This window comes from Cryptotermes secundus, unplaced genomic scaffold, assembly GCF_002891405.2.
Source record: "Cryptotermes secundus unplaced genomic scaffold, Csec_1.0 scaffold99, whole genome shotgun sequence".
Classification (NCBI taxonomy): Eukaryota; Metazoa; Arthropoda; class Insecta; order Blattodea; family Kalotermitidae; genus Cryptotermes; species Cryptotermes secundus.
Window position 1 is genome coordinate 4,058,377 of NW_019725842.1, and position 13,665 is coordinate 4,072,041.

At 39.2% G+C, this 13,665-nt stretch overlaps 2 protein-coding genes across 3 annotated transcripts in view; one reads left to right on the forward strand and one right to left on the reverse strand.

The window, feature by feature from the left end:
* The window catches only part of LOC111863635 (stomatin-like protein 2, mitochondrial), a 17,929-nt gene extending 17,384 nt beyond the window's left edge, over window positions 1-545 (forward strand). For both annotated transcript variants that reach the window (XM_023850129.2, XM_023850130.2), the window contains exon 9: window positions 240-545. In XM_023850129.2, the coding sequence (XP_023705897.1) occupies window positions 240-344 (105 nt within the window). In that variant the 3' untranslated portion in view covers window positions 345-545. The remainder of the gene's footprint in view (window positions 1-239) is intronic.
* Window positions 546-3,573: 3,028 nt separating this feature from the next.
* Window positions 3,574-8,560, reverse strand: LOC111863615 (maspardin). The gene is made up of 5 exons (XM_023850101.2): window positions 8,377-8,560; window positions 6,304-6,424; window positions 5,870-5,978; window positions 5,193-5,441; window positions 3,574-4,245 (listed from the first exon to the last, which is right to left on the reverse strand). Exons 1-5 carry the CDS (start codon window positions 8,543-8,545, stop codon window positions 4,153-4,155), a joined length of 741 nt encoding a protein of 246 aa, XP_023705869.1. The 5' UTR covers window positions 8,546-8,560; the 3' UTR covers window positions 3,574-4,152.
* Between the last annotated feature and the right edge of the window lie 5,105 nt (window positions 8,561-13,665).

The following is a 13,665-nucleotide window of genomic DNA, read 5'->3' on the forward strand; positions in this document are numbered from 1 at the left end:
TTGTTATGTTGTTCTGTGTAGATAGTGTTTAATTCGTGGTATATTTGGTTGTATATTTCTTTATTTATGTTATTCATGTGTGTGTTTTTCTTTGTCGTTCTATATATATGGTAGTTCTCCAATGTGTTCAAGTATCGCCCCTTCCTACCTGTTGCTATGATATCCATAGTGTTTTCTATAGTACCATATGCATGTCCTGTGTTTAATGTGTTCTGAATATTCTTTCATCATTTATACAGGCAATGGCAGTATATAATCATCTTTCAAAGAAGAATGAAGTCATCTCATCCTCCCTAGACAAGACTGAGAAAAGTGCTGAATATTTTAGTGATAAAGAAAATTAACTTCAAGTAAAGCCAGTGTCAACAAAACCTTTTGATTTGGCAAAGTGATAAACTAAAACTATCACATGATACATCAAGAATGTGATCACCAATCAAAGTGTACTAAGTTATAAACTTTCTGCAATAAATTACATTACACAGTAACTGTGACAATATATGCTTGTCACTTTGCCTTTTGAATTAATAAACAGCGAATGGGAATGCCTAAACATTTTGTTGACAAACAAAGGCAGTTTCAGTTGTATTCACTCCCTTACTACTGAATGCCATTAAGGGTCATCTTTCTCATCATTAGGCATAGTTGTCTATAGGTATTACAATGTAGAATTCACCAAACATGACCTTCTTGGTTCACATTTTGTAAATTTATGATTCTGTCAAAGTTTGTTCTATTGTCTCTCTAATGTCTCCAGACATGATCTTATTGGCCTCAGATGGGCCCCATAGAATCCATGTGGGGAGGGAGCAGCTATAGGGTGCACTCATATTTTGTTGCATCCTGTTCTGTAAATCACTGTAGACGATAATAGTAATAATAATAATAGGAAATACCGTTTTATTGACAGGAATATAATAAATATTAGCTATAGGGCAGCTTCTCTTTTGCCTAGTGACAGGGGGGCTTGCTATTCTTTACATTCCTAATGTTTTATGTTCAGTAGAACTGAGAGTTTTAATCTCTGAGCAGAAAATCCACATACAGATCAAGCTTAGAACCCTCTCAATTAGAATTCAGTGTCTTACCAAGAGATGAGACCACTATGTCCTAAAACTTGTTCTTCCTAATTTGTGTTGCAGTATTATACATAATTCACACATGCTATGAAGAAACTTCAGTTACATGAATTTACATTGATAATTAGGAAACGTTTACCACAAACTTTTTAAGGACAAATGTCTGATGTATCAACACCTGAGTGACTTATAAAGCAGCCAAACATGTGATATACATATTGCGTCCCACCTTTTTTTTGTATTGGGGAGGTCTTTTGGTGCCTTGTGTGACTGCTTAGCTCAAATAAAATTAACATTCTACACTGTAAAATTTTAGCATCATCTTCATATAAATAGTCCATGCATCAGATTTGGTTTCCTTTGCAGACAGCTGTTTTAATGACTTATGACAGTTTACTGATACTCTTAACAGATGAGGGGCTATGCTACAAGCTGGAAGGTCATGGGTTCAAGTCCTGATGAGGTCACTGGATTTTTTTCAGTTGACCTAATCCTTCCAGCTGTACTCTGACCCTGGGGTTGACTCAGCCTCTAACAAAAATGAGTACCAGGAATTAATTAAATAATTTTCCTGGGGAGTCAAGCGCGGCCGGTGCATAAGGCTGACAACCTTACCACCATCTTTGAGCCGATTGTCTAGATAATGTGGGACCCTCAGCGTCTCACAACCCTATGGGCCTTCATGGCCTGTGACAGGGATAGCTTTACTTTTACTTTACTTACTTAACAGATGGGAAATATATGTCCATTATAATACAGAGTCATCAAAGAAGAATGCCAGGATTAAAAAAACTATCACTCAAAAACTGTTAAATGTATCGATATGATTCAAGCATTAAATTTCTAAGAAATGTCTGAAGTTTTTTAATGTACTCGTGAATTTCGTTTGGTTGCTCTGATCCCCAAATTTGGTAATTATGCCAGTTAATGCACCCATTCATATAAAAGTCGCCTCATCCATGAAATAAATCTGGTGTAGAAAGTTTCATCATCAATTTTGTTCACCATTACCTGGCAAAACATTTGGTCATCATGTTTGATTTCATGCTTCAGCTGAATCTTGTAGGCATAAATGCTCATGAATGACGTTTTGAATCATAGTTTTTGGAATCTCTAATTCTAAAGTCTGATGAGCGATCAAATTTTTAGGGCTTCTTACACAGGACTGTCTAATGTGCTCCACATTCTCTTCTCATGTTCCTAGTTGACCTGAAGACTTCTGCTCTGTAACACTTCCCATTCCTTTGAACTGTTTAAACCAACAATTCAGAGCCTTATCATCTGGTACTTTTTCTCTTGGATGTGTAACCTTTGCCACTTGTGTTAAACTGTTACAACTGATTTCAATTCTGCAGACCATAAAACAAACTCAGCCTTCTGTTGCATGGTCCACATCTTACCTGTCACTAACTCACACTGAAAGGTAATAAAGCTAGTGGGGCTCAGGAAGTCTTGCGCACAAGTTGTATTGATTGGTCAATTGACATAAGCATCTCAACGTCGCTCACTACCCACCATCAATTAAGCACATCCAGAACTTAATGTTCTTCACTGCATTTTAAAACTTGAATCACTTTGATATGATAAACAGTTTTTGAATGATAAGTTTTTATAATCCTGGCATTCTGCATGATGCGTGAAAGCCAGAATTGTCCACTGCTAGATAACGGCTTGCTAACATGTTTCTATGGAGATGCAGATTCATGGAGACTGACTTGGTACAGAATGCACTTTCCATGTCACCGGAATCAACAAAGGGTCTCATGGGTATATGCAAGCAACAAACATTTTCCATGTTTACTGCTAGACTATAAAAGTGGGAGTGCAGATAATATTGATTCAGTTGTAAGAGAGTTCAGTGTTCAGCTGTGCAGTGTTAACGAGCAGGCAACGGAAGCTGAAGTGACTGACTCGTAAATCAGAACCAAGTCAATCACAGCTGAAGGGAACACCTGTAATCCAGCAAGGAACAGAGAGAGTCTTAGACAATCGTTGATTGTGAGCTGTTATAATTGACTGTAATTGTGGAGGAGTGCCAATAAATCCAATCAAGAACCCGTTATTATTGGTCACAGAACCCCAGACATGTGACAATATGCACATGTGGGGGAAACTTCAAGGAAGGTGGAAAATCTGTGACGCATCTGATCATCTAAGTCTATAAAACCCATGTGGGTTATGCTGACTTGATGACAGGATGACAGAGAACTACAGCATAAGCAAGAGAACCTAGAAGTGGACATACAGGTCTGCACATGTGAGTACCGATTATATACACTGGCACCTTAATATGTAGGTGAGTGCCAAACAATTATTTTACAAGTATCAAAACTGAATTAAGTAAATAACAAATACAATCAAAAACACAGTATTCTCCGAAAATCAGGGATAATTTACTGAAGGGAAAGAGAAATTATTTACAACTCCAACCTAACTTAATTACACATAAATGTTAAACAAGCTAATTTTCAGAAATCTGAAATATTCTGAAAATTATTGTTCACTAGTGTTTCTTAATTCACAAACTTACTAATGCAACTTTCTGTTATGTCTCGGTGGCTCACTGTCAAATTCCACTTGTTTTTCTAAGACATACTATCATAATCTTAAAAATGAACTCCAGAAAGGCTCAGTGATTAGTCAATATTGGGTTAACCTGCCTAAAAACTTTAATTGGATTTAATATTTGAAATTCTGCAATTCACAAGGATCAGAATTATTTAATCAGGATGATTTGTGTCATTGGAATGACTCATTTACATGATGGTCCCTTTACAAAGCAGATCACTTTTATGAAACTTACTTTCACAATACTGTATCAAAATGTTTATACTTAACAGTACAGTTAATCATGGAAGCGCAATACAATATCTGTATCTAAGCTAAATTCACTGTTATCATAGTATACAGATAATGTTCAAATACATATATACAAAATATTGAGCAGTACTACTTCATAAATATCACACTTTTCTTCTTTAATTACAAAAATATATATGTATATTTATGATTGCTGCACACATGTTCATAAAACAAGTTTTGTAGAAAATTAACATTATGATATGAAGATATGTTATGTATTTTGCTGCAGTGTAGGAACACTTCGTTCCTGCTGCTCTGATTCTGAAGCACTCAGACCTGTTCCTTCAAAAGCTCGCAAGTGAATCTAAAATAGAAATAATAAAAAATTTACTTTATGAGACAGCCTCCTCAGAGTTTCTTTAAAAGTCTAGTCCTTTGTATAAGGTAATCAGAAAGTCAAGCAAGACATCAAATATGAAGGTTTTACAATGACAAAAATGCAGTCAAATCTTGGGCTATTAGCTGTCTTGAAATTCATGGAATGACTGGCCAACAAGACTTAACTACAAGCAACATATGTTATTAATCTACTCATTCTCAGGAAAATATTAAATGTTTATACATGCCAATGCAAAGGTGACAGCACTACTACATGCTATTTATTTACTTATGGTTTATTTTATAATGCTGTCTATATCTTAGACCATATAGTTCCAAACCATGTGACTGAAGAATAATGAACTGGATGTGGTTGTGGCTTAATTAAGATACTATCCCAGCATTTCCTTAGAGAAACTGAGGAAAAGTACAGAAAACCAAACTGGGGATAGCTGATGTCATGGCTGAGATTTGAACCAGGTAGCAGCAGAAAATTTTCATACAAATCTTATGTTTAAACTGGGACTACTGAGCTTTTGGGCTCTTTCCATCTTCCAGTTCTCTATAGAACATGTTTTAGAATGAATCTATTTACATTGTCAGGTGAAAGGGCAGGAAGCACCTACTCTGTTGGGTCTGTTAGAAGGAGTGACAGGTTATCGCTTTCCAATGGAACCCAACAGATGTTTCTCACCCTTTCACCTGATAAAAGAAACAGATCAGTTTCCAAAACAGTGTGTTCTTTTGAGTACTGGTTGATGGATAAAGGCCAAAAAACTGTCACCCTAGGATAGATGAATAACCTTTTTCAAATACTTTTAATTCTTGGTATATTTCTTTCCTTTTTCTTCTTCCAATGTATATCCCCTCCCCCCAATTGGGAGGGAGAGGCAGATGCCTGCTTCTGCCTTGTTCCATGCTCAGTGCACTTACTTGTAAATGAAGATTGACTTCGTCACTTCGGCTTAGGTATGGAAAATTGCCACCAGACTTCAGGTGTGCCAGTTTGGCTGATGGGTAACATTTATACATTTCTTCTCGGACAGCATTAGACAGTGCATAATCATCAAATACATCCAAAATGGTGACAGAGAGTCCACTTAACTTCTGTGGTTCAACATAGCAGCTAACACAATTCATTGTTAGTCTTGAGGCCAGTTCTTTCTGGCTCAGACTTTCAAGCTGTAAATAAAATGTTATGTACAATGTAAAATATTGGTAATACAACAAAAATGGCAGCAAACAATCAGTTCATAATCATCAAATACATCCAAAATGGTGACAGAGAGTTCACTTAACTTCTGTGGCTCAACAATACAGAATTTTACAGAAAATTTTAATTTAATATTTATGATATGTTTTCCTGTACATGAGGTGTAAGAAAAGTAGTAAATGTAAGATTTGAGGTTTTCACGGTGGTGACTATGAAGAAAGCAGTCTTCTCGGTTGTGGCGCCATGTAGATATTGTGTTAACCGAAACGTCAGTTAACATAATATCTACATGGCACCACATCCAAGAAGACTGCTTTCTTCAAAGTAATAAATGTTTAAAAACTTCTGGACAGTTAAGAAATTCAAAACTTACTATTTTGCATTATCGAATACTCACTCTCTCTACCATGAAGTCTATTGAATCTGCAATTCTACTGTCAACTCGAAATGCAGTAAAATTTCCCATTACCATTTTCTTCAGGACTAGTGAAGGCAGAATCCAAAACCTATGAAGATAACATAACATGGCCATAATTTTAATAGATACTCGGAGAACATATTATGTATTTCATATTCTCATCACCTTCCACCAAAAACCAATTACTGCATTATTTATTGTTTACTTCATAACAAACTCTTTTTTTATAATTCGTAATGAACAAAAGGTATTTTACCATCCTGCCATAGTTCTATAATTACAACAGTGAACTGAACTGAGAAAATCAAATGAAAGCAAAGAGCAGCATCTGTATTGTGAAAGTTAAATATGTTTCCAAATTGAACTGGAGTATAATGATCACTAATTACGATAATTCATACTACTTCACTTACACTGCTGCAGAGTCACTGTAACTGAACACTGTTGTATCAGTGAATGTATTGCACAGCACAAGTGAAGCAACTCTTGGACAGTTTACTGTTGATTCTGCGAACTTCTGAGCCAAAAATCCACCTAAAATGTAACAAAAAGGCAGAATCTTCATTCTGTGCTTTTACTATAAATTCATTCTACATATACTTGTGAAAACAGTGTTTCAAAAATAAACACCAAATGAAAAAGAACAAGGCAACTGAATCTTCAACACAGACATCTGTAAGATGAACCTGGTTAGGAGGCTTTCGAACCAAGGTATGATCAAGAGGTGATACAAATTTAGACTAGAATGCCATATTTATCATTGTTAAATTAAAAGGATGTACTGCTATTTACAAGACACTATTTTTAAATTATACATGATGTACCTACAAAAATACTTTGTGCCACCTCACTTAGTTTACTTTCTTTTCTATTAAACCTGTGTGTATGTATCATCCCTTCATCCCCTTAACAACATCTGAAGCACCTGATGGAATTTTATGATTCTTGGTATGATCATGCCATGGGATGCTACCCCAGCATCATACTTTTATTTCATTATCATCAATAATACCAACATAGCAGTCATGTTAAAATCTAAGGGTCTGTGGTCTAGTGGTCAGAGTTCGCTTAGTGGGGGGTGCAGCCCAACTGGGTCCACTTGGCACGGCGGCCAGTGAGTACCCTATTGTAGCCTGCCCTGGGTGATTATGATGATGGAGAATTTGGTAGAATGAAGATTGGCAGGGGAAACCAAAGTACTTGGAGAAAACCCTCCCCAGTGCCTTTGTCCACCACAAATCCCACTTGACCAGACCCAGGATCGAACCCTGGCCGCAGCGGTGGAAAGCCAACGACTAACCGCTTGAGCTACGGTGTGGCCTTTGTGGTCAGAGTTCCTGGCTACACATCCAAAGGTCCTGGGTTTGATTCCCAGTGCTACCAGATTTTCTGAGGAGTAGTGGGCCTGGAATGGAGTCCAATCAGCCTCGTGAGGATAATTGAGGAGCAATTTGAAGGAAATAGCAGCTCCAGTCTAGAAAACCGAGATTAACGGCCGTGGGGACACATTGCGTTGACCATGCGACACCCTCTATCCACAAAAGTTGGCACTAACTTCGCTGACAAGCAGTGGTCGCTTGATCGGTATAGTTCACTTGCGGACTACAGGCCATGGAGTTTCTTTTTGTTTGTTTGTTAAAATCTAAGGTAGGAGTAACACTAATGGGACTTAATGCAGCTTCCTGAAATTTTCTCATAAATCATCTACAAAAAAATTACAAGTTTTGATAAGGTCTCTCCTTTCTACAGAATGTATACCAACAGCATGTTGACCATACAACTCAATATACATCCGAAGTCTGTACAAAACCTTTTTCCATCCCCAGGTGATGGGGGAGACATCTACTCTCTTGGGTCTCTCAGAAAAATCTGACCTCAGTCCTGTTTCTGAAATGTTTTCTAATTTTTAGAATATTGGACAATGGACAAAGTCTGAAAACCCAGAAATTCTGAATACTAGTATTTAGTTTATTTTATGGTATTTTGATTTTTATTTTATGGTATATTTAGCGATGCTGTCAGCAGCTCAGACTGACTACACAGTAACAGATGATATAATGTTTAGTCAGTAATGAACTGGAAGGGATGTGGAAGTAGTTGTGGCCTATTTTGAGGCACTGTTCCAGCATATACCTGGAGGGACTGGAAAACCATGAAAACCCTCAGTCAGGACAGTCAATGTCCTGGCCAAGTTCTGAATGTGGAAGCTTCTGAATACAACTCAGAAGCGTTACTGCTTGTTGGATCATGTCTGACGAGTTTCATGAAGAGGGAATCCGTACTAATAGACATTATACACAGAAATAATGTACTAGGTTGCATAAGAATTCATAATTACCCTATCCTCTCTCTGTATATGGAAGCATTTAAAGTAAATCAGTTTTTCTTCCCCATCCCCAAACCTCAACAGTATGTAAGGACAGTTGGTTTGGTATGTTGTTTTTACATCTAGTATGTATATGCCCACACAGAAGAAATCACTTTACCCAATGATGCTCCAAACATGTGTACTTTATGCAACCCCAAGTAATCCAGGAGCTTCCTGAAACCTTCACACCATTCTCTTACGCTCCAATAAACAGGATGTTCTGCCTGTGAACAGAGGAAGAAATAATATTTAATATAAAGATGACAAAAATGTATAAACAAACACATTACATATTCATAATTTTAAGTTTCTATAGGTGGATCAGTGTTTTAAATCTTTTGTTAATAACAGTTCCTACTGTAAAATTTCTGAATGAACTGTGATAAGTAGGTGCTGAATATAGCTGATCTGAGTTCCTTTATACAGTCACCCGTAAGGGGATACACGTGATGAAAATAATGGGTTCCAGGTTTGATCATTGGATTTATTGAACACTTCTTCAAAATTACAATCAATTATAGCACTATCACTAATCTTCACAATTTACTAAGGCATGCTCCATTCTTGTCCTTGTACTCTCAACTACTGAACTCTTAAATGACCTTAGTTGTCCCCTATAAACCTTTGGCATGGACTACACATAGAAAACATATCAATTGCTCAGCATCAAATATCCTGTATCATCAGTCATCTCCACCCATTCATTGCCTAGTGATGGACATCCTACTGTTGCGTATTTGTTGCTGCAAGACGTGTTTACCGGTCTGTTACCTAGCAATGGTTATCCTATTGTTGGATGTGTGTTAGTTGAAACATGTTTACCTATTCATTTCCTAGAAACAGCTCAGTCTGTCACAATACATGGTAACCACTGAAGCCACCCTGGTAGAAGAGCATAATGTTTACAACTCTTTATTGACCATCACAACACAACAAACAGAACAAGGTGCTGACCTTGATTTTTTGTTTGTTGTGTTGTGACAGTCAATAAACAGTTGTATATTGTAACACAACACATGCACAAAATGAAAAGCATAATGTTTGTTGTTGTTAGGAGAATCTACAGACCTATCACAAATTTCATTGTTATGAGGGGGGGGGAGAAAAATTGAAATGCTGCATCCTCAATGAAGAGAAATTTATGAAATAAGTGCTATGCTTGAATATTCTCAAAAACTCCTCAGATGCCTCACACAGGAAGTGGGTGGAATGCATGCATCCAACAAGGAGCATTTCCAATCTGCTACTACCTCATGAAGTTTTACTTGCAATCTGTTAGACTACGTGCCTGTTGAGTCTGCCTGCAGTTTCCATGTCTCTTCTGGGTGGAAGGAATGGCTAAACTCTTGAATGATCACACTGTACATTGTCAGTCTTTTTTCATGCATGTATATATGTCTTGTGGTGTAATGTAATACATGCATATTGTTACATGTTCAAGAGACTATAGATGGGGGTCTAGATTCGTAATGGATTTCTTGGACCCTCATAAAGATCATAACTACCAGTAACTATAGCGCTATCACTAATTCAGACACTCTTCTGTTCACCACAGCACACACTAAGACTTCTCAGTCTGCTGTGTCTTCACTAGTTGTCTGGTAATGGCTCACAACTAACTCAGCATTGCTATGCAACGATTTACAATGGGGGGACCTCTGTCTCCATGCCTCCACCAGTGGTGTCTGCCTTAGAAAAGCCTCAGACTCAGGCTGGTCTGTCTGCTCTCTAGACTCTAGACTAGCTGGCTTCAAAGTCAAGACTGCCAACAGTCAGTTGGCCAGTCTTTCTTGGTGTCAAGCAGTGCTCTGGGGCCCAAGACCAGATTTTTATTACTGTCAGTTGCATGTTTGTTGATGTGAGGCATCCTCTCTAATGAGAGGACAGGTCTGTTGTTTATAATTNGTGGGGGAGTTTTATACGCTGATACCCCAAGTCCTGAGGACGAAAAACGGTTCTACATATATTTCAGGATGAATATTGACAGGTTTGATGAAATCCTGAGAGCCATCAGGCAAGATATCACTAAACAATATACCAATTGACGGAGGCCTATTCTTGCCATGAAGTGGAGGATTTTTTTGATACCCATAGAACTGAAAGAAGGAAATATAAAACACATTGTATCAGCAGCATGTTTGCTTCATAATTTTCTACGTCTCAAAATCTGTGATGAAAAGTACAGGGAAGAACTGCTACGAGTGGAGCCATTAGAAGGAGAAATGTTCCCTATCCAACCTTTACGTCTCCCAAGGGCGGCAAACGTTAGCTACGCCATTAGAGAGCGGTTTGTTAACTAGATGACTGCCCCTGGAATTAGTGTTACTGAACGGAACTGGTGCACAGCCTACATTAAGAATGTCCACAGTTACTGTAAGCTTAACCCTATAAAATATATACACAGATTTTTCTACTTGCTGTCTCTGTTCATTGTAACAGCTAATTCCTTCCACTTTCTATCCTTAGCACGTGAATCCTTGAACATCGCATGACGAGTATCGTACAATAAAGCATTTTCTTTGACGAACTCTATTATTTGTTCCATTTGGCTACCCATGTCGTTTCACGTACATATAGATACTGATTGAGTGTGAGTCATGGCCAGCTGGTTATCGGGTGTCAAAGATTCCCGAGTTCCGAGTGTCGCGTCTGTGTTTGCGGCCCACTTGGTAAACAGCCGCTTTCGTCCCGACTGCTATATCGTCCCGAATCGTATCGCGTCTGTGTGTGGGAGCCTTAAGACTTCTCAGTCTGCTGTGTCTTCACTAGTTGTCTGGTAATGGCTCACAACTAACTCAGCATTGCTATGCAATGATGGGGGCACCTCTGTCTCCATGCCTCCACCAGTGGTGTCTGCCTTAGAAAAGCCTCAGACTCAGGCTGGTCTGACCGCTCTCTAGACTCTAGACTAGCTGGCTTCAAAGTCAAGACTGCCAACAGTCAGTTGGCCAGTCTTTCTTGGTGTCAAGCAGTGCTCTGGGGCCCAAGACCAGATTTTTATTACTGTCAGTTGCATGTTTGTTGATGTGAGGCATCCTCTCTAATGAGAGGACAGGTCTGCTGTTTACAATTGCTGCTGGCCCTTGTCAGCATAGTCATATTTACTATGTGTGAACTCTGGCAGCCATTTGCTTCATGAGTTTTAAAACAATTTTTGTGATGGCCATTATTCTGTCTTCCTCTGACACAGCCTCATTACACTGTATCATGATCTGCTGAAATATTGTTGCAATTCTTTGAATACTGTCATTCAGAAAATAACTGTTTGCATTAGAAGCCTAAACTGACTGACTTGGTACTTGTTGGTTGTGTCTCAAGGGAGGGGTGGGAGCACTCATTTCTCCCACTGTGATAGCGCAGGCCTGTGCATCTGAGGGCAGCTGAAGCTGCTTTTGTTGCTGTGTATTGCTGGGTAGCACCGCCACAAAGGATTGTCCTCAGGTGGTGTGGCTTACAATTCCGTTGTTGGCTGCCTCGATTGTTGGAGGGATGAGGTTCCTTTCTGTTCACCAACTTGCAATTGTAGTACACTGGTATTGATACTGTAATGTCCTTTTCCTGGTATTCCCTGTGCAGGTGACTGCCCCTACACCACATTCAACAGGGTGGTTGCTTGCTATTTGCCCAGACGTGGCCAAATTGTTGGCAGCTGTAACTCTGTGCGAGACCAGTCTGGGCTTTGTATGCCTCTACCCTGACAGCAATATGGCAGACTCATCAGTCTGAATATCTCATGGGATTCTGGTGTCCTTCGTATGGTTATTGAATGAATGAATGAATGTCTAAGGGGTGGGCCTTCTTGGCCCTTGCACTGTGACCACAGTGATTTATAATGTCTTTGGTATGGTTATTAGGAAGAGGGGAATGTTTACTGGGGTTGTTCCTTCTGCTGGTGATCAACAGGTGGTAGATATTTGTTTCACGCTAATAACATTGAAGCCAAGGTTCACCAACCCATCTGAGATGTCCTCTGCAGGAATTGAAACTGGAAGGTGCTGTATCACAGCCTATATACTAAGGGCGTTCCATATATAATGCCTCCTATTTTTTTAAAGAAAACTACAAGAGACACAGAAATCATAATAACGCAGTTAAATAGAGCAAGATTTCAGCTACTTACAGCTATTTTTCCACATAATCACCNACGTCTCACCTCCAGTGACAATGTTGTCCAGAAACTTGTTACCTTCAGCCTCAAACTGGTGCAACAGGTCCTGACAGACTTCCATTTGATGAGCTTCGTGGTCCCATGTAATCATCCGTGGGACCCACCTGGAACAAACTTTGCGATAATCGAGCTTCCACAACATCATTTCCAATGCATTACAGCTGATATTAAGCTGTGCACACAGTTCCCTGGTTGTTATCTGCCAATCTGTACGGATGAGCTGATCGAGGTGCTGTTCATTGTGAGGAGTAGCAGCTGAGCAGGGATGCCCAGGGCATGGTTTGTCGTGCACTTCACTTTCGCCAATGTTGAAACACACTACCCACCGCCTCACTGTGCTGACATCCACTGTATCATCTCCGTACACCTTTAGCAAGTGTCAATGGATGTCAATGGGTACAATTAGTTCGGCAGTGAGAAATTCAATAACACATTTCTCTTTCATACGCACTTCTATGTCAGACGCCATTTTGGTAGACTGCTCTGCTGTCGCTATCTGTCGCACGACAACCAAATTAACAGTACATTGGCGGCAAGGTTCAGCCTTTACTACAACACCACCAACATACAGCTCAGACATTACATATTAACACAAAAAAATAGGAGGCATTATATATGGAACGCACCATGTAGGTTCCCGGGATTTGTGATAGAAGGTGAAATATGGGAGGTTATTGCTCTTGAAGTTCGAGTGCATGATTGCAAATCCGCCATTTCTTGCATTACAACTCTGGTCCCATTTCTGGTTTTACAGAACTCAAATTTGCCTTTCTGTAAACCCTCGAATTGCATTTGTAATTGTATCAGGTTTCCTTGAGAGGTAAATACAGTGGAGGCAGTCTACCTGCCTGGCTGGATGGCACTTGATGTTGCTGATGCTCTGTGGTCAGCCTCCATTTCAATTGATCTCAGTGGGTTGAAGAAGTTCCGGGTGGGAACTTCAGGCTTCGACTGCAACTGGGGGTCGTTGACTCCTGTGGCATATGTTGTAGGCTTCTTGACTCTTTTGTCAGTGTTGTCTGTAGGTTTTTGCTTTCATCTTCTTTGCTCATAGAATTCACTGATGGACAGATCCGCAGTAATTGTGATCTTGGCTGTTTCCCCTTTGGCGGCTGCCGTCAAGTCAAGTAGCACCTTTGTGTACACTCCATACAGGGTACTATACAGCTGCTTTCCTTTCAGAAGATGGTGGAAATTCCTTCTGGTGTCTGCCATGTTTTGGACAATTAAGACCTTCAC